This window comes from Crotalus tigris, unplaced genomic scaffold, assembly GCF_016545835.1.
Source record: "Crotalus tigris isolate CLP2741 ecotype Arizona unplaced genomic scaffold, ASM1654583v1 scf7180000017628.32516253702:7417878, whole genome shotgun sequence".
Lineage (NCBI taxonomy): Eukaryota > Metazoa > Chordata > Lepidosauria > Squamata > Viperidae > Crotalus > Crotalus tigris.
Genome location: NW_024096523.1, coordinates 520,050 through 539,206, shown reverse-complemented (window position 1 = coordinate 539,206; position 19,157 = coordinate 520,050). Strand labels below are relative to the sequence as shown.

At 35.9% G+C, this 19,157-nt stretch overlaps 1 protein-coding gene across 3 annotated transcripts in view; it reads right to left on the bottom strand.

Annotated features, from left to right (window-relative positions):
* The window catches only part of MARCHF3 (membrane associated ring-CH-type finger 3), a 119,174-nt gene that overhangs the window by 10,502 nt on the left and 89,515 nt on the right, over positions 1 to 19,157 (bottom strand). For all 3 annotated transcript variants that reach the window (XM_039334159.1, XM_039334160.1, XM_039334158.1), the window contains one exon: positions 15,899 to 16,103. In XM_039334159.1, coding sequence (XP_039190093.1) covers positions 15,899 to 16,103 — 205 coding nt within the window. The remainder of the gene's footprint in view (positions 1 to 15,898; positions 16,104 to 19,157) is intronic.

Genomic DNA, 19,157 nt, shown 5'->3' with positions numbered 1-19,157 from the left:
GTTACAGATGATAAAGCTTGATTTTATAGTGCAGGAACACTTTGACAACAGATTTTTTTTTATCAAGCTTGTATAGGTTACTTGTACTACCACACACAACATTCTATTCTTTTATTTTTTTATCAAAAATCTTATACATGTTTAATCACAGATACATTTTACTCCTTTCAATTAGGTCTTATTCTCAGGTATATATGCGTAAGATTACAGCCTTATATTTTTTGATTAAGATCCATATTTGTATGACTATAGAAGGACTCCTACTGAGTAACTGCAAATTATTTATTAATTCTTGTAATTTATTCTAATCTTATACTTCATTAATACCCTGTTCCAATCAGGGTGCTGGCAACTCATACAGATCTCAGATTCAACAGATTATCATTTTCACTTCTGTGAACCAATCCCCCCCCAAAAGTAGAAATAAACACTAAATTATTGTAATATAGGTTTGTTTGGTGATTTTAAACTTTGTTTACAAGCAATGTGAAGTGAACACCCAACTATGTGAAATGTTCAAAATAAAGAGGAACAGCAAACAAGGCCAAAAAAATACTTCTGAAAACTTTTATGGATTAGCATAAAATGATATTATGTATCTTAAAATATGCAAGAATAAAGTGAAGCAAAATATTCTAACTTCATATAGCCCATATAAACGGATGGAGATTGAGTAGACACAGACTGAATAAGAAAGCAATCACAGAGGATAGGTGAACAGCTCAGTAAAAATATCAGTATAATATAGGACTGTTTTTTTTTTTAAAAAAGCTAAACCCAAGCTGAGATCAGTAGGAGAAGAATCACAAGATTAAATTTCCAATATTGCAATTCCTTTTAAGAAGTTGTTGATGATGGAGTAACACTTCAAATATTGTGCAGAGTTCTGATCATCACACTTCAACTATAGAGAAAGCGGAGAAGAATAATGAAAAGCCTCACACAGCTTTGGAAAGACTCCCCTATAAGCAAACAGAACGCTTGTGGCTCTATATTAAGAATAAAGAGAGATACAATAGACGTATATAAATTTATGCTTGGGGTGATAAAAATGCTGCATTAAATCAATCTAGATGAATCCAATCTCAGAAATGTATGTGTTGTGCTCATCTGAGAATTTCTGAAGTAGTCAGTCTCATACTTGACAATTTCTTGAAAGTTATGTAGTCACTGTTCTGAATTCATTAGTAGCTGCTCTTTGCAAGCATATTATCTACCTCTCTTTGTACAGCCTCATATAAATAGAACTAGGTCACTTAAATAATTACAAATTCTCTGTACAGGTGAATATGGGTAGCAAACTGCATTGAAAGGCTATGTATCTTGAGATGGTATCAAGAAATAGGAAAACTCTTTCAGTGTCTTGAACCTTGATTCACTCTTTTGCAAAACATGCCCACTATTAGTTGTTCTAGTCACTAAATCAGTGGTTCTCATCCTGTGGGTTGGGACCCCATTTGGGGTCGAATGACCATATCACGGGGGTCGCCAAACCATGCTGTCTGCCATTTTTTTCCCTTTTCTAGCTGTCCTACTCCCTCTTATTGGTGGCCACACCCACTTGGGGGTCACCACAACATGGAGAACTGTATTATGGGGTCACGGCATTAGAAAGGTTGAGAATCACTGCACTAAATAATGATTAGCATGCATTTGGTGCATGAATTGTTTTAAGGGTTACTTCCACAACACTTCTAGGCTTTTAAAAACAAATCGACTTTGTAGAGTTTAAAAGAGCAAAAACGGTGAGTACCCTTAATGGTATTATTGCACTTCACTTTGTGCTATTATCTGAAGATTAGTTAAAGAAACAAAGCAGTTGTGAAGTAGATATTTTAAAAGTAAAAACAAGGATATTATATTACAGACAAATAAAACTCTCACTCAGATTTCAAGGCACTGTATAAAATGATTCAGGACTCTGTCGTAAGGTTTTATCTCATTTTCTTAAAAAATACTGCTGAGGATAGTAACTGGATATGGCTGCTGCACCAGTCCCAAGTACAACTGAGTTACTTCAACACATGACTATCTTACAACTTACACCTTGTAATGAGAAACCAAAAGACAACCGAGAGGAAACAGAAATGCCCAGAAGAAAATATCACCAAAAGTGATATTCAGAGATTAGTGTACGAGAAAACATTTGACATGCAGACATTCATTGATCACTGTATGAATTGCAGGTACAATGGAGTTTAATTCACTGGGAAGTCTATACTGTACTGTATTCAATCCCATTGAAAGACCTTTCATTCTCTGATCTCTTGCTTCCAAATCTCTTTTATTCAATCCACAAATCACACTTTTATATGCAAAAGACTGGGGTGAAAAGAACTGCATTTTGACTACTCTAATTATTTTTTCCAGTTTGGATTGAAAGGCCACATGGTGTACCCTGAAAATGAACCTCTAAACATTCTTTTTTTAAAATTACAAGACATGGGCTGCAGAAACTATGAGTCAAGAGTTTTCCATTTCTCTTTCCTCCCATCTAGTGGTCATCTGGATTTTTGCAAGCCAGATTTGGTATTCTAGTCTCTCTGTTGCTTCCAGACCAATTTCCCTTCAACTATAAAGTTCATATCAAGCATAATAATTTATTATAAGGTATCAGGCAATGTGGATATTATTTTTTCCTATGATCCCTTCAATACACTGTTGTTGATTTGAGGTACTTTCAACTCTTGTAATGATGCACATCAATAGGCTCCACTTCCCTGATCCCTATCACTTGTCCTGCAATGACCATAGATAATTTAAAATCATAACACTATTTCCACAAACTTAAGTCATTTTTCTAGATATACAAGCTCAAGTCGCTCAAGTTCTGGCCTATTCAAGCAGCACCGTCTTCACTGAATCATTAAGTTCCAATTTCCAGGCTGGGCACAATTTTTTTTATACCTTCAAAAAATAAACCTATATTTTGCTTTCAATTAAAATGAACGTAATGTTATATATATCAATTATCCCAACGTGGCATGTACTGTGTTTTTCCTGCATGTTTCTATTTGATATCTAGTTCAAAATATATTCTCAACTGGTTTTTGCAAAAGAAAAGTGTAGAACTGGCATTTGTAGGGATGGACACCTATAGAAATAATTAAAGTTATGTAGAAAATGTTAACAAGCTTGGTGATCTGTTTAGCTTGAAATGTCACATAAATGGATGTAATTTTTCCCCTTCTTTCCGAATGCTTGCTTAAGTAGAAATGGTCTTGCTTAAGTGGAAATTAGTGGAGCAGGCAAGGCAGGAACAGGTAGTTTTCAATCTTCATAACAAATTTGCAATAATAATGTTCCATTCATTCAACCAGTCAGCAGTTTGGGATAGTATTTGTGTTTCTGCAATCATTCTACATTAGGATAATCAATTGCATATTCATTTACGAACTATATTTCTGTAATGTACTTTGGAGCATATGCTCATTAAGCATATGATTTTGGAGATACCAATGATGCAATATAGTACAGCAAGACCTTCTTAATATTTTACTATATACCCAGACTTCAGTATCTGTCATATGGTATGAAAGAAGATATATAAAAGATATAGAGTAAATTAATGTTTTAAGTGTTTTAATTTGGGCGTGGCCAATAGGAATACTAAAAATATATAAAAAGGCTACTATTTTTATAACTTTTTACAATAGAAGCAAATACCAAGCAATCATCTGTCTTAATTATAACAAACTGTTAGCCTTCATTGAGTAAGCAGTTAGTTCATCATCAACCCGTTGTACAAAACACTACACATATCTGAACCAACCAAAATTGCATTCAAAATGCAATTTTCAACACTTAATAATTTAATTCTCTAGGAATGTTCATTGGCTATTAAATAGAAATAAGTTTAGTTTAAACCAAGAACCAGTTTAACGCAATATACAATTCCTATCATGTTGACTTAGAAATAGATTCCATTGATTTTAATGAGCTGTGGTTCAAGCTACAGAATGTTTTGGATTGTAAATTTACACATCTCAATCCTGTATGTTTATTCTGAAATTACTGTGTTCAATGTCTTAACTTCCTGACTTGAAATAATGTCTCCACTGCTACTGACTAGTTATTTCCAAAATAACATGTACAAATTCTTTCTTAAAATTTAATTTAAAGTAAAAATTTTGTTTGTTTTTTAAAAAAAACAGAATCCCAAGATTTATTAACCAGAGCTTTGAGGCAAAAGAAATACAGTGAAAGAAAAAAAAGAAAGGAAAAAAGGCTAGCATGCTTATTTTTCCCCCAGAACTATATGAAACAGACAATTCATTCGCACAAAAATCCATTCTTGATTACCCCAGGCTTTCTTCATTTCAAAAGTATTATTTACAAGGTCTAATTCTTTTCTTGCAGCTGTTACTAAATAACTGAAAATCAGATTATTTTGTCAATTTACAATAAACCTTCCACAGACTATTATAAAATACATATTTTTACCCATCCCTAATCTTAGTATCTAAGCATGTTTGAAGTAAAATATATCACTAGGCAACTTGAAGCATTGGTGCTAAAGAAACATACAAGAGTTGGTGGGAATTTTCTAGTAATAAATGCAGCCAATTAGTCCCAGCCAATTAGACTGCTGTATGGGGGTAGGATTATCAGTAATAGTAACAGCATCACATACTGCTATGTTTTTATATATACACACCTATTGTACTTATATATACACAAGGCTGATGTTAAGAAAAATCCATATTACAGAATCAAGACATTATCTTTTATTGGTTTATTCTATCATACTTAAGACACTGAATAAAAAGGGAGAGTTTTTTTTTCCAAATACAGAATATGACTGAGGCTTAGTGGAACATCTGTCAATAAATACATAAGACAGAAGATAAAGATTTAAGTTTACAGAATATAACATTATACTAAATGGATAAATATGCAGATAGTCCTCACCTTACAACCATTCATTTAGTGACCTTTTGAAGTTACAACATCACTGAAAAAGTGACTTATGATCAGTACTCATACTTATGACTGTAGTAGCATCCTGATAGTCACATGATCAGAATCAAGGCATTTAGCAATGAGCTCGTATTTATGACAATTGCAGCATCCCAGGGTCAGGTGATCACCATCCAGGACCTTCCCAGCCAGCTTCCAACAAGCAAAGTCAATGGGGGAAGCTGTATTCACTTAATGACCACTTGATTCACTTAACAACTACAGTGATTCATTTAATCACCCTGGCGAAAAGAATGTAAAATTGGGCACAACTCACTTAACAGCTCTCTTGCTTTACAACAGAAATTCTGGTCGAGTACCACCTGTACACATTATCTGGACTTTTAAAGCTACTGACCTTTTTCAAAGCAGGTTAAATTTAGTGATGTTCCATGTAAATTTGATCGCATGAAATGTTCTAAATGGGGGGGAGGCAGAGTGTATTTGGCTTATATTTGGCCAACATCAATTTATGATTCAAATATTCATATATAGTGTAGGATAAGGTGCTCAGGATATTAATATCTTGACACAAGATTCCTGAATACGACTCATGTTAGTTTCAGGTAAATTTGTCAGAGAAGTCATCTGCAAGTTTTCAATTGTCTCTTTCTAAGACAGTTAGGTCTATAGATTTGTTAGTGTACTGACTGCCAAGTTTCTGCATATTTCACTACCAATGTCTATAGCAAATGTGCAGCTTTCATGCAGACTCAGCAATAGCTGTTTGGACTCTTTCTCTATCATCTATTTCTGATAATGCACACAATTCACAATTCAGAAGGATCACTTCTAAGCATGTGGAATAGGATACACTTTAATAGTATTGATGCATTTATTTGTTGACATGAGTATCTTTGTTTTGCAAAGATATACTGATGGCTGTTGAGTACACCAACTGATTCAGCCTTTTGATTTTTTTTTTTTACTGAAAACCTTACTGGAAATGTTTAATGTTCTTAGCAAGATTTAAAAAAAAAAAACACAATACAGAGTTATCACATAGTGATGAAGAATACTTTCCATGCTACGATTCATAATATCCAGCAAAAGAGGTCCATTCAATATTGTGCCAGGTCACTTAACATCATTATTAACTTAACTTGCCATAGAAGACTACTCTAAAAGATCTATTCTATCTACTGGTCAAGAGCCCATGCACACACTTAGCTATCACTGATCTGGATTTAGAGTTAGTAATGCTTGGAATTGGTCCACTGAATCAAGAAGACCTACTCATGTTAAATTACATACCACCAATTCTAATGAGCATAATTTTTGATCCAACACATTTGCACTGAACATTTTCATTTTACATATATGCTCTGTCTCTAATAGATATATTTTTAAAATAATAATCTCCGTGTAAAAACATTGTATGCCACAATAAATCATTTTTTGACTTAATGCGATGGCCTGGCTCAAACAACATGCTGATGCAATGGCTGGAGTTCCACAGTTTTTTGAACCACAGCGATCCAATCCTCCATCAGTTTCATCTAGCTTACAGTGAGAACCCAGCCAGAACTTTCAGACAGTTTGATTTGTAATGTTTATTCTGTTGTAATACCTCTCAGCGCTCTCGTTTCTTTTCTCTGGAATAAATCTTTTAAAATAAAATAATAAACCTTTCAGCTTAAGCTTCAATTACCTCAGGAGAGTATAATGAAGTTATTTCCTCTTTGGTTGCAACAGGCTCAATTGCTAGTTCTAGTACATTTTAGCTCTTAAAGCCAGTGGGCCATTTCATTTTGTTGATTACATGTCGAAAATCCTTTTCCTTCAGCCCTGACAATGATCTCTTGATGAACTGTGTCAAAGAGTGTCAGGCCTCTGGTTGCAGTAACAGGATCCTAACCTCCTGCCTCAGTGAATGGCAGTAGGTTAAGGTGCACAAAAGTAATCTCCAAGGAAGCAGGGAAAACAGTTCAAAGCTCAATATGGGAAAACAGTCAAGCGATGTTCATATTTCAGTACAACCAACTGCAGAAAATGTTCACAGAGCAGGAAAGCTCCTCTTAATACTGCCAAGACTAGTAAAAAAATAATAGAGCCTTTCTAATACACTGCAAGAACCTTGGTCAAAACAATGTAAGCCTTAGTTCTGCATGAATATCACCATACTTCTTTATATTACATTGTTTAAAACATTACACAGGTTTGTAATGGCATTCTCATTTAAAAAAAAATATTACAATCCATTTAATGCTCCAGTAATACTGGCAGAAATTGTGGCTCCTCATATGCCACTAAGTTAGAAGTCCTAGCATCTTTCTGCATTAGTCATGCTAGTAGAGACTACACTTTTCATCTTACAAATGGGCAAGCTAGAGTTTCATAGAAGCTGCAGCAGGTGAGGCATGTTGCTGCCAGAATAATGTGGCCTTTCTGAAAAGCCTCCAAAACTCAGTCCAATATCATATACACAATTATCAAATAATGATCTAACACGAACCAACTAAGTGACTAGATTCACGCTCAACTAATATGATTTGTTCAGTTCTGCATTACCATATAGTGGGAACTAGACTTGTAGCTAATAAATCACTTGGTTTAATTACTGTTTTGTATCCATTGTTTAATGCAATATGCAAATCCAGCCATTGACAAATTCTACATAGGTCTGTTAACTCTAGAATATACAGTTTTTAAATAATCATCATTATATATATTAAATGTGTATACCACCCTATTCTGAACAACTCTGGACAGCTCACAACAATAAAAGATTCACAATAAAATCAATAAAACATGAAGGTAAAGATAAAAGATGGCAAGCACAAAAGAGGAATTAAGGGATCTCACTCTTCCTTGCCAAAGGCCTGGGTGAAGAACTTGGTTTTCATGATTCTTCTAAACCAGGGCTTTTCAACCCTTCCACCAATGGTACCACTTTTAGGATATGGCAATATTCGAGTACCACCAGTCGCCTAGCAAAATGTCAAAAACTTGATGACAAAAAAAAAGGAAAAAAGTGATAAAGTACAGGTAGTCCTTGACTTATAATAGTTCGCTTAGTGACTGTTCAAAGTTACAATGGCACTGAAAAAAGTGACTTATGACCGTTGCAGCATCCCCAGGGTCAATCTACATTTGGATGCTTGGCAACTGATTCATATTTATGATGTCACAGTGTCCTAGGATCATGTGATCCCCTTTTGCAACCTTCTGATAAACAAGTCAGTGGAGAAACCAGATTCACTCCTCCTTTTATATCCTCTCTTCTTTGCTCCCTTCTTTTATATCCTTTCTTCTCTCCCCCTTTTTATATCTTCTCTCCCTTCTTTTATATCTTCTCTCTTCTCCCCCTTTATATCTTCTTCTCTTCCCTTTTTTTATATCCTCTTCTCTTCCCTTCTTTTATCCTCTTCTCTTCCCTTTTTATATCCTCTTCTCTCCCCCTTTATATCCTCTCTTCCCTTCTTTTATATCCTCTTCTCTCCCCTTCTTTTATATCCTCTCGTGTCCTCCCTTCTTTTATATCTTCTTTTCTCTCCCTCCTCCTCCTTTTTGTCTTCTGTGTACCTCCAGCTGATTCATTTCAAGGCTACACTTGTCCCTTTCTCTTTTGCAATTCCCTTTCTTTCCCATTGTCTTTTTTTCCCTCTCCCACCAAAAACTTCTCCTTTTATAGCAAGCATGTCAAACTGCTGGCCTGTGGGCCTGATGCGTCACATCGAAACTGCGCCCCCCATTGCCGGCAATGGGAAAAAAGTCCCAATATATCATGCGACATCACGTGATGTTGTAAGTTTGACATGCCTGTTTTATAGCCTCTCCTTCTCCCCCTTGTCCTTTTCTCTTCTGGGTGCGCTGGAAGCGCTGATCCTGTGGCTTCTGTATCGTCCCCATAGCCCTGCAGAAGCGCTCGCTGATCCTGAGGTTTCTGTCTCACCCCCATAGCCCTGCAGAAGTGCATGCCGATCCTGGGCTTCTGCCCAGCCCCCATAGCCCTGCAGAAGCACCAATCAGCTGTAGCTATGCCCACCAATCCTGGGGCTTCTGCTGAGCCCTGACAACCCTGCAGCTCCAGCTGTCTCTCCTCAGGCTTGTGTGGTGCTGCTGCCGCTTCAGCTCATTCCCCTCCCCCGCTATACTTGTCTAGGACAGTCCCTTACCACCTGCCAGGTGTCAAAGTACTACAGGTGGTATGCATACCACCGGTTGAAAAGCCCTGTTCTAAACAACAGAGTAGGGGTCATTTGGATATTGGAGAGTAGCACTTCATTCCAGAGGGCAGGTGCTGTTTTAGAGAAGTTATGCTTCCAGGGTCCTGAAAGATAACATTGTTTAACTGAAAGAACCTGGAGCTGAAAGATTGAATTAGCCAGGTAGATACTATATTTAGCTCAGGATTCATCGTGATTATTTTGTTTGTGAATTTGCTATAGATGGCTAATTTCTGCACCTCTTTCAGTTGAAAATAAGGCATGTTGTAGGTTTTATATGTACATTTGAAATCTGCTGCTGTTATTGGAATTAAAATAAAACCAGGTAGTTTCTGAATATGACTTTACATTTTCATAACTAACATTATGAAGGAAGATTGTACTTTCTACTTTTTGCTTAAAAGTTCTGCACCCTGAAGAAAAGATATTCTTTTTATAATGCTCATGAATTCTTATGTATCTATAGTATTATAGTCTTTTAATAAGAAAAAGAAATGAAAAAAACTCTAATCTTTCCCAATAGAACTAGGAAAAACAGTACATTTCATTATCATAAGGAGAACAAACTATCATACAAATATGTTACATTGGAATTCACATTTTCCTACATCCGGTTTTACACAATTATATAATAAGCTGTTAAAGTCATAACTTTATATTTGGATTATTAAAAAGTAAATAAAATCCAAGGCTAGACTCCAAAATAATGAAGAACCTTTAATAACTGCCCGGTAGGTAAAAAGCCATGCTTTATGCTTGCTTCAACAAATTACACCAGTGTATTTTGTGATAAGATAAAAACCGGGGAGGAAGAAGCCATAAATTAAAGCTTGGCATCCCACCTGTTCTGCAAGGTGAATGAATAATGAAACCAACACATAGTCAACACTGACAATGCCACTAATCCACATTCTCTGCAAAAGGAAATCCTTATCAGGACAAAGCAATAGTGAAGCCAGAGGATCAGAAGGTAAATAGATTACAAAGATCCTATTTTCTGAAAATGAAAGCTACGTTGGATAGAAATGGCTACAGTCCCCTTTTTTATCAATGACTTCTACTTCACCACCATCTGAAATTTGGCCTGATAGAATTATGCTGAGAACAAATAGTCATAACCTTTACATAAGCAGCCAACCAGGCAGTTTCAGTTTCTATGCAATTAAGAAAATGTCCAGTCTGAAGAAAAAACTGTAGAATAATCCAGGGCCTTTTGGTTTCTGTTCATTTTTATGAACTATAAGTTGGTATTTTATACAGAGTTGCTGCATATACTTTTTAGTTTCATTCATGTCTTACTTTGTTGTGTGCCTCTATAGGAACATTTCTTGAGAGCCTATTCTGGAACATATTAGCAAATTTTTATTTTTGCAAATATTAAACTATTTCAAATTAATTCCCCAGTAAGCCTTTATACAAAAAAAGTACCATCAGTATTGAGTAGTCCCTGAATTTGCCTATAACTCATTTTCACTTTTGCCTTATTTAAGCATATAACATAAGCAATTTTAACAGGCTACTTTTTTGTCTCTTGAGTTGAAAGAAAATTACCTCTGTGATCACACAGCAATACCTTTCCAGCTCTGGAAGCATTCGCTTTCCATTTGAGCTTGCCCAGTTACTATTAAGACTCAAGAAATGTCACATTTCATTTGCGCAGGAGAACATTTTCATGGACAGCCAATTAGAAGGTGAAGTTGAAATAAATTAAGCCATACATCTACTCTCACAACAATCTTGTGTAATTTATCTTGATAGAGTTTTCATGAAAAATCATATGCACTGATAATTGGAAATCTTTGTTTTAACATTTGATTTTTAAAGGATTCCTTACTGTAACTGAGCCTTAAATCATTTGCCACAGTTGTAATTCCAATGTAGCTGCTCACTTAAATCGAGAGTTCATACCATAATGTAGACTTGGTTAAATACAGCTATAGCTACAGCTGAACAAGCAGGTCTGTGTGAAAGAGGAATAACTGCAGGTAATAAGATTATTACCCACCAGCTTCACTATTCTTCATTTGCTACTGCTGTCACAGCTAGACTAGCCCTGCCCTCACCCATCACAAGGACCACGGCAAACAAATTATTTTATGAGGAAAAAAAACCCAGGGCTTTTTGATCTGGAAATATTGATGCCTCTGATGCCTTTTCTGTTATAGTGAATTTGTTTATTTGTTTGTTTGTTTTGCTGCCTGTCTCACTCTGAAAAGTGCCTCTAGGTGGCTTACAATTAAATGACAAGCCATTAGCAAAATCTAGCAAAGATCCAAAAAGGGATGGCCCATTTCTAACTGTAAATAACCAGAGGTCTATGACAATTCACCATGGCCAACCTGACATAGCCATCTTGCCACGGTCAACTTGTTGCAGCAACTCACTGCAGGACAGCTTGCCGTGGGACAAGAGTTACACTAATATCAAAGAAATGGTGGAATAAAATAATTAAAGAACGGATGCAAAAAGAGGGACAGAATGACACGTCAATGACAAAAATTAAAATATTTTTTTATTTATTTTAAATAATTAAATTGAATTGTTAAATTGTCCTGTGGCAAGATGTCCTGCAGTGAGTTGGCTGTGGCAAGTTGTCCTGTGGCTAGTTGGCTGCAACGAGTTGTCCCATTCTGAATAGCCATTCCTGGCAGTGGTATCTGTAAGAAGCTACAGTAATGCCAAAATGACACATGCATGTAGTTTAAAAATGCCATGACTATGTACTTGTCAAAAATGTCCGATAGAAGTATGAAGATTGCAGCATTTCTCTGATTTACATCATCGGGTGTATGCTGTCATTTCCTTGCTTCCCTTTCCCCTCTGGATGCCTATGTTTTCTAGTAAATCTGGTATATCATCAAGCATTTTTTTTTAATCTGTCAAATCCTGTTTTTGTAAGAAGCCTAAGCATTATATTCCTCTACTCATTAAATGGTGAAAGCGTACAGACCTCCCTTTCAATCTTACTTGCCATGAAAGGGTAGTCCTCACTTAACAACCATTCAAAGTTATGATGGACACCCCCCCAAAGTTAATTATAATCTGTCCACAAAGTTATGGCTTCTACACACCTCTGCCCCCGATTGAATTTTTGATGCTGGACAACCAGCTTGCATTTACGGTTTGTTGTAGTGTCCCATGGTCATTTGTACTTTTTTGCTGGTTTCCAGCAAAAACACCCATTAAGAAAAATGAATTTGCCTAAAGATTAGATGGTAATGCTTAACTGTGGTGACTTGCTTTACAACTATCATAAAAACAGTTGTAAGATTAGTCTGGTCATATGTGACTTGCATAACAACCACAATGACATGACCAAAATTCTGTATTCAATTCTGGTCGTTAAGTGAGGACTATTTTTAATCTTCTAAGTAAAGTTTAGAAAACTGAGACCTCATTGTACAGTATAAAGTCAGCATTGACTGAGTAGATGTCTTTCAGAAGGTGTTTCCATTATTGGAAACTAACAACTCAGCCTGCATTGTTTTCCTTCTTCCTATCCATTCATTTTATGTATGTGTCATTTCTTCTAGATTTTAAGCCTTAAGACCCCTTAATCATTCCTGGCAAGGGAGAAAGAAAATCAGGAGTCATTTTATACCATTTTATACTCTCTTTCTGGAGTACAGTGGACAGCCACCTGAGCAAACTATCCCGGAATACTATAGAAAACACATGAACCTCTATGAATTGAAAAGACTCAAGAGTTGACCTGAAAGAAAGAGGTGTTTTGTGGTGGTCATTGATTTCCTCCTAAGATGAGCTGAAACAGCTACATCCAGACATAAAATAGCTGCCCAGAATTGCTATGATGTGATAGGTTGTCATACAAACCTAACTGAATTAATTAAATAAATGCTATATGAATAGCCTTCTATATGCCCATATGAGAATGCAATGAAGAAATTACCAAATTGGAGTACCGGCAATGTTTTCATCAATCAGTTTCTTTTCATCACTCAATTTCAATTGAAGGTCATGGGACAAGAAGAGAAAACAGGATTCTGGAAGTCAACAAATGGCTATGCAAACAGAAGGGTTGAATTCTATGACAGTAGCCTGTGCAACCCTCATGAAGGACTTCTGGAGATTGATGGATAATTTACAAGAACTGGGAAGTGTTTTGCCGGTGTTTTGAACACTCTAATCAGGAAGGCATTAAACAAAAACAAAAGTGAACTGGGGTGATAAAAGTCTAGAATTGAATATCTAACCAAGGACAGGGTCAAAAAAGCAAAACATAAAATGAAAAGCAGGATGCTGGGAGCTTCTTAGAACAAGACTGCAGAGATACTAGTAAATGGTACTCAAAGCCTCTTATATTTTAGCATCAATGTAAAAAATATGGGAATAAAAAGGGAAAACCAGAGTTCTTAATTCAGGAAGACAAATGTAATGAGATAAGCATCACTGAAACTTGCTGAGATGATACTCATGATTGGCATATAGTTCTGGAAGTACACAAATAGGAAGTAAAAGAAGAGAACCAAAGAAAATAGAAGATGGTGTCCAAAAACTGTACTAATTCTACCACAAAAGCTAACATAGTCAGAATGAGCTGAGGCTTGCAAGAGATACCAAATCCAACAAACAGAGCATTCTTTGGTTATGTTATAAAGTGTGGTCCATTGCTAAGAGAAATGTGTGGATGATGGCAAGCAGAACTTCCTAAATCCCATTCCTTCTTCAAGAAGGAAAATAGAGCTCTAGGTAGTGATTGTATGCCACTGGGGGAACAAGGAACTACACCTTTGAACACAGAAAGAGAGAATAATAAAGAACTACCTAATGTAAATGAATTTGTCTCCAGAGCCATATGGATTATATTCTGGAGTAGTTAAATAATTAGCAGAATCGATCGTAGAACTATTCTCAGTAATCTTTGAAAACTTCATGTCTATATTGAGCAAAGTCCTTGAACAGATTATCAAGCAATATGTTTGTGAGAGCTTGAATTGGCATGCTACAATTAAACAGGAGTCAATACAGTTTATCAAAATCAATGTCTGACTAATATTACCCCTTTCAGTAGACTTTCTAATACCTCATAGAAAGGCCACAGACATATTATATTTGGACCTCAATAGAACCTTCATTAGCTAGTCATCAGTGAGTAAAACATGAAGTAGATGATATCATTGTTACATGAACTCATAGTTACCTGAATGATTGAACCTAAGGAGTTCTCATTAATAGCATCACTTCAGATGGTAAGTATTGAGTGGCTGTAATTTATATAATGGAAGGTAACAGTTAGAAATATAAAGTTCCGCATCTGGGTAACAAAAATGTAGGACAGAATATGGGATGGAAAGTCAGGAGTACATGTGAAAGTGATCTGGGTGTCCTGGTCAACCAGAAATTAAATGCGAGTGAGAGTGCAATTTAACTGCTAAAAAAGGCAAATGCTATCTTAGGATACAATAATGGAAGCAAAGAGTCCAGGAAGTAACTATTACACAGGATGTAACTGTTCCACTCTACTCTGCCCTGGTCAGAATCTATTTGAAATGCTGCATATGGGTCTGGGCACCAGAGTTTTAAAAAAATGGACAAAATGGAACAAGTTCAGAAAGGAACCACAACAGCAAAGAACCATGAAGAGCAGTTTAAAAAATCTAGATATGTTTTAACCTGCAAAAAAGACAATGAAGGGGTGATATAGCAATTTTCAAACATCTGAAGGACTGTCACACTGGAGTGAACATTCTCTTTTGCCCCAGTCAGTTAAAAATATAAAGAAGGAAACGTACATTACGCATCAGGGGGACCTTTCTGAATGAATGTTCTATCAGCCAGGGGACAGGCTGCCATGTGAGGCAGTGAGTTCTCCTTCACCAAGCCCTCAGAAAGATGGCGGATGTCAGAGATGATCAGATGGCTCCTGCACTAAGTGAAGAATTGGCCTAGAGATTTCTAAAGTCCCTTCAGCTCTATGATTCTGAACAGTGAAATAATATTGGCTGAAACAAAATAGAATACATAGTACTATCTTGTCAGGTTCACAACTAATTTTTTTATAACTTGTGGAAAAATATCTTATTCAGAATTCTCACAATCCACTGCTTCACGCTGATTTTTAAGTGACCTGTAATATATTGTCTTTCAAAAGAAAACAAAAAGCTTTTAGTGCAGCAGTCAAGTGAGTATATTGTCATTTTATATACAACTCAATTTATTTAAATCACTTATTTAAATTACTGCAGCTAGAATGAACAAATAGAATAAAACAACTGGCTTATACGACATTGTTTGGCAACAAAGAGATGCAACAAAAATATTTAAAATGTAAAAAACCCCACATCATTTGTCTATTCAGTGGATTTTAAAAGTGATTTCTTAGTATATATTTATAATACACACTAATATTTTTCTTGATATGATAACATTTATTTCCTTTCAAAATGCCTACACCAAATCAAAGAATATTACATATATCCTAAATATTTTCTGCTATAGTTAAATAAAGGTACATAAAACCCCAGGCATCTATTCGACTTTAATCACTCATGGGCTTGGCTAAAAATTGAAAGGATTCATAACTGAATTTTTACTTATATTTTTACATAACTCAGTTTTTTATTTGTTCAACTACTCCAAGTCATTTAGACAGTGACATAGGCAGTGTATACATTTGATTAGTAAATAATAAATATTCTCTTGATGTCCTTTTGCTCCTCCTCTCTGACCCTAAACTCTCCAGATTTTCCTTTGCTTGCGGTACAGTATAAAAAAAAATCCATAATGAAAAGCTTCTCTCAATTACTGACCTCGACCAATGGTCTTGGTTTGCGCTCTACTGTAAACTTGAAGTGGCAAAGTTCACAGTAATTGGTATTTGAAGATGAGAGCCAGTGTTCCAGGCAGCTACGATGAATAGTCCCCAAGGTTCCAGTACATTCACAAGGAGAAAGCAGGTCTTCTTGACTGCTGCCTTCGTGGCAAATCCTGCACATTGGTCGGTCATTGAAAGGACTGCAAAAAAGAAGAATTAGATTGGTGCAGGAATCCTAAATTGAAGGCACATCAAGGTTATTCGATTATTTCAAGGTTAATTGTACTGTATACAGTTGACCTTAAGAGCCTAATTCATTGCTGTGCATAATCCCTTTCCAACTACCTACAATGTAATCTTATCATAGTAGAAGAATTAATAAGGCAGCACCAATCTTTAAGAACAAGTCATATAAAGAAGCAACCCTTAAATTCTATTAGTTAATGTGATCTGGGCAACATTCATTACTGCTCCCAAATGAGCCACCATGTATGCGGTATATTGTGGAGTGAGTGAGTGAGTAAGACAGAGAGAGAGGAAAAGAGGGAGGGAGGGAGGGAGAGAGAGAGAGAGAAAGATGCTCCTTGATTCTCTAACACATTCGCGCCAATATTGTCTTTCTAATAACAATAACAGCAATCTAGCCAAAATTGGAATAGCCAAAAATTTCTACAACCGAGAAAAGGTCTTTCATCAGTCTATCAAATGTTCTATTTTGTCCCTGTTCCCCACTCCCCTTCCTGAGTTTTCAGTATTCTCTGCATTTTCTTCTCTTTTGCAGCCTCCTTACAATTCCTGTCTGCCATTTCTTCTGGATTATAAACCAGAACCAAATCACAATTTGTAACTTTAGTTTCATTCAGAACTTAAACCAAGTTTTTTTGAATGAAATGTTGTGGGAAATTGCTTTAACACACTCCAGAAGTACTATATTAAGATACAGAGGAGAAATGAAGGTGAAGAGAAAGGACAGACTCAAAAAATTCTCAAACTTTATTAGGGCGCATGACCCCCAGAAATCCAACATAATAAAGAAAACTTGACACATAACTAAACAATCAAAAATATACTTTATCAAACTAAAATTGTTAACATTTGGAATGGGCCAACTTTGGATATAGTGGTTGTGTATTATACTGCTATTTATCACACGGTGCAATCCAAAAGATAAGAAAATCAAAAATATGTGTGATATTTTAGAGATGCAATTGCTTAATTCAGAGGCCCCCAACCCCCGGGCCACAGCATGCCAGCAGCCGGTCTGCACAAACAAGCAAAGCCTCATCCGCAGGATGTAGGCAGCACACAAAACCACACATCCTCCGATCCATGGAAAAACCTCTCTTCATGGAACCGGTCCCTACTGTCCAAAAAGTTGGGGACCTCTGACTTAAATTGAAATAGATCACCACAAAAGAAAATCCTAAGTAAAGATCTCTTGAGAATGAAGCTCTTTTCTTCTATACTGTAACAGTTTTTTCTTGGAAACCTGCTTCTGATTTTAAAGCATAATAGTTAATTGATTAGTTGTAGCTATTCATTCTCACACTTATTTTTCACAATCTCTTTTCTTCCCTCTCTAGAGCACATTTACTGTATATGCATGCTCAAGATTTGTTTGCTTGAACGGATGAAGTATTTTCAATCTATTTTTCATTTCTTCATCCATTGCGATTGGTTTTATTTAAGAAAAATCTATTAAAATTACCAGAAATACCCAAAACAAACATTTCAAGTAAAATCTAATTCTGGCTCCTTTGAAATGGTATTAAATATCCTCTCTGATCTACATGCAGCTTTACTGCTTCTTCAGGTATCACGTGCAGAGTATCCATGTGCATGCTCTAGGCAGAAGTCCTATGGATGTTAGGTTTAATTTGCTGCTCTACGTAGTCACTCTATTTTCTCCTCATGTTAGTTTCACACTATACTTATCATAGTGGGCTGGCTCAACTACTGTATCTCCTTTCTCTTTTTCCAATATGCATGAGTTAGGACATCTCTTTTTCCATGTGGCACCAGTTTCTCTTTGAGAATTTGAGCAAAGTCTTTGCTGGGACAAAGTTATCCTCTCTAGAATTTGGGGATAACAAAGAGAGAACACAATAGGAGGCGCAAAGTTGACAACCGGAAGCAAAAACCTGAGACCAAATATTTGGTGCAGGTGCCCTTCACATCCAAAGGTGAGAAATGAGCAGCACGAAATCTGCTACTACATAAAGACAGGTGAGATTTTACATCTTGGGGCTGCTATAAATAGCAGGCTTGCTTCAAGATTCTGTAACAGCCGATTGTCTCATTATTTCACTTTTGTTTGTAAAAATGATTTTTACAAAAGCCTTTCTTCCATTTTTAGCTTAGGAGTGCTGAGTAAGTTTCTTCAGAGAGATGCACCGTTGTCTCTTGGGTAAAGGTCCGACAGTTCCTGCGTTTAAAGGAAACAGTGTTCTGCCCTTATTTTTGGAGGGCCCCAAAGTATATTTTGTGGAAAGACACCAGAATAATCTCCACTCTTAGGATTCTTCAGTGTTTTTATATATGACGTGATAGGCTGTTTTTCCAGGTCCTTAGGTTCTTGTAAGATCTCCAAAAGAAAATAAAATGGAAGAAGATAGCTATAAGGGATTTATGGTACAATGCACATAGAATGTTAACTTACATAGAATAAACCTATTCCCATTATCACCTGCAATTGTTGTTTAAATTCTTCTCCAGGAAAATAAACTTGGGACTTTATTCCTTAGCCTATTTATTTAAGTTTAAAATTCTTTCTTCCAAGTTAAATTATTAACATTGATTTGAATGAACATAAGTCTTTTATAAGTGAAGACTGGCTTGTTTTGTTCCATTGGCTTTCCTTATAAAATAACTGAAGCATAATATAATTGATTTGACCCTCCCTATAGCAATCAAACTGTGATATTTCTGTTTCAATGTATTTATTCTTTCCTTAAACATGATCGTAGGTATATCGCAATGGCTGGTTTATTCATAATCTCAAAATTATTCAAATTAATATTTACAATTTGATACTGTACCACTTATCTTAATACTTTCATTTTTAGGCAGTATGATACAGAATTGCTTTCCCTAATGTGGGAATCCAGGCATAGCATTATACAAGTATCTAGAAGGAGACCAAGCTGGGAAGAGATAGTATTCTTGATGAAGCATTAGGATTAGAAGCTTAATATTCCTCTCAACTATGTATTAGAGTGTCCTTCCTTTAAATCTCTGCCCCTCAGCCCTAACTT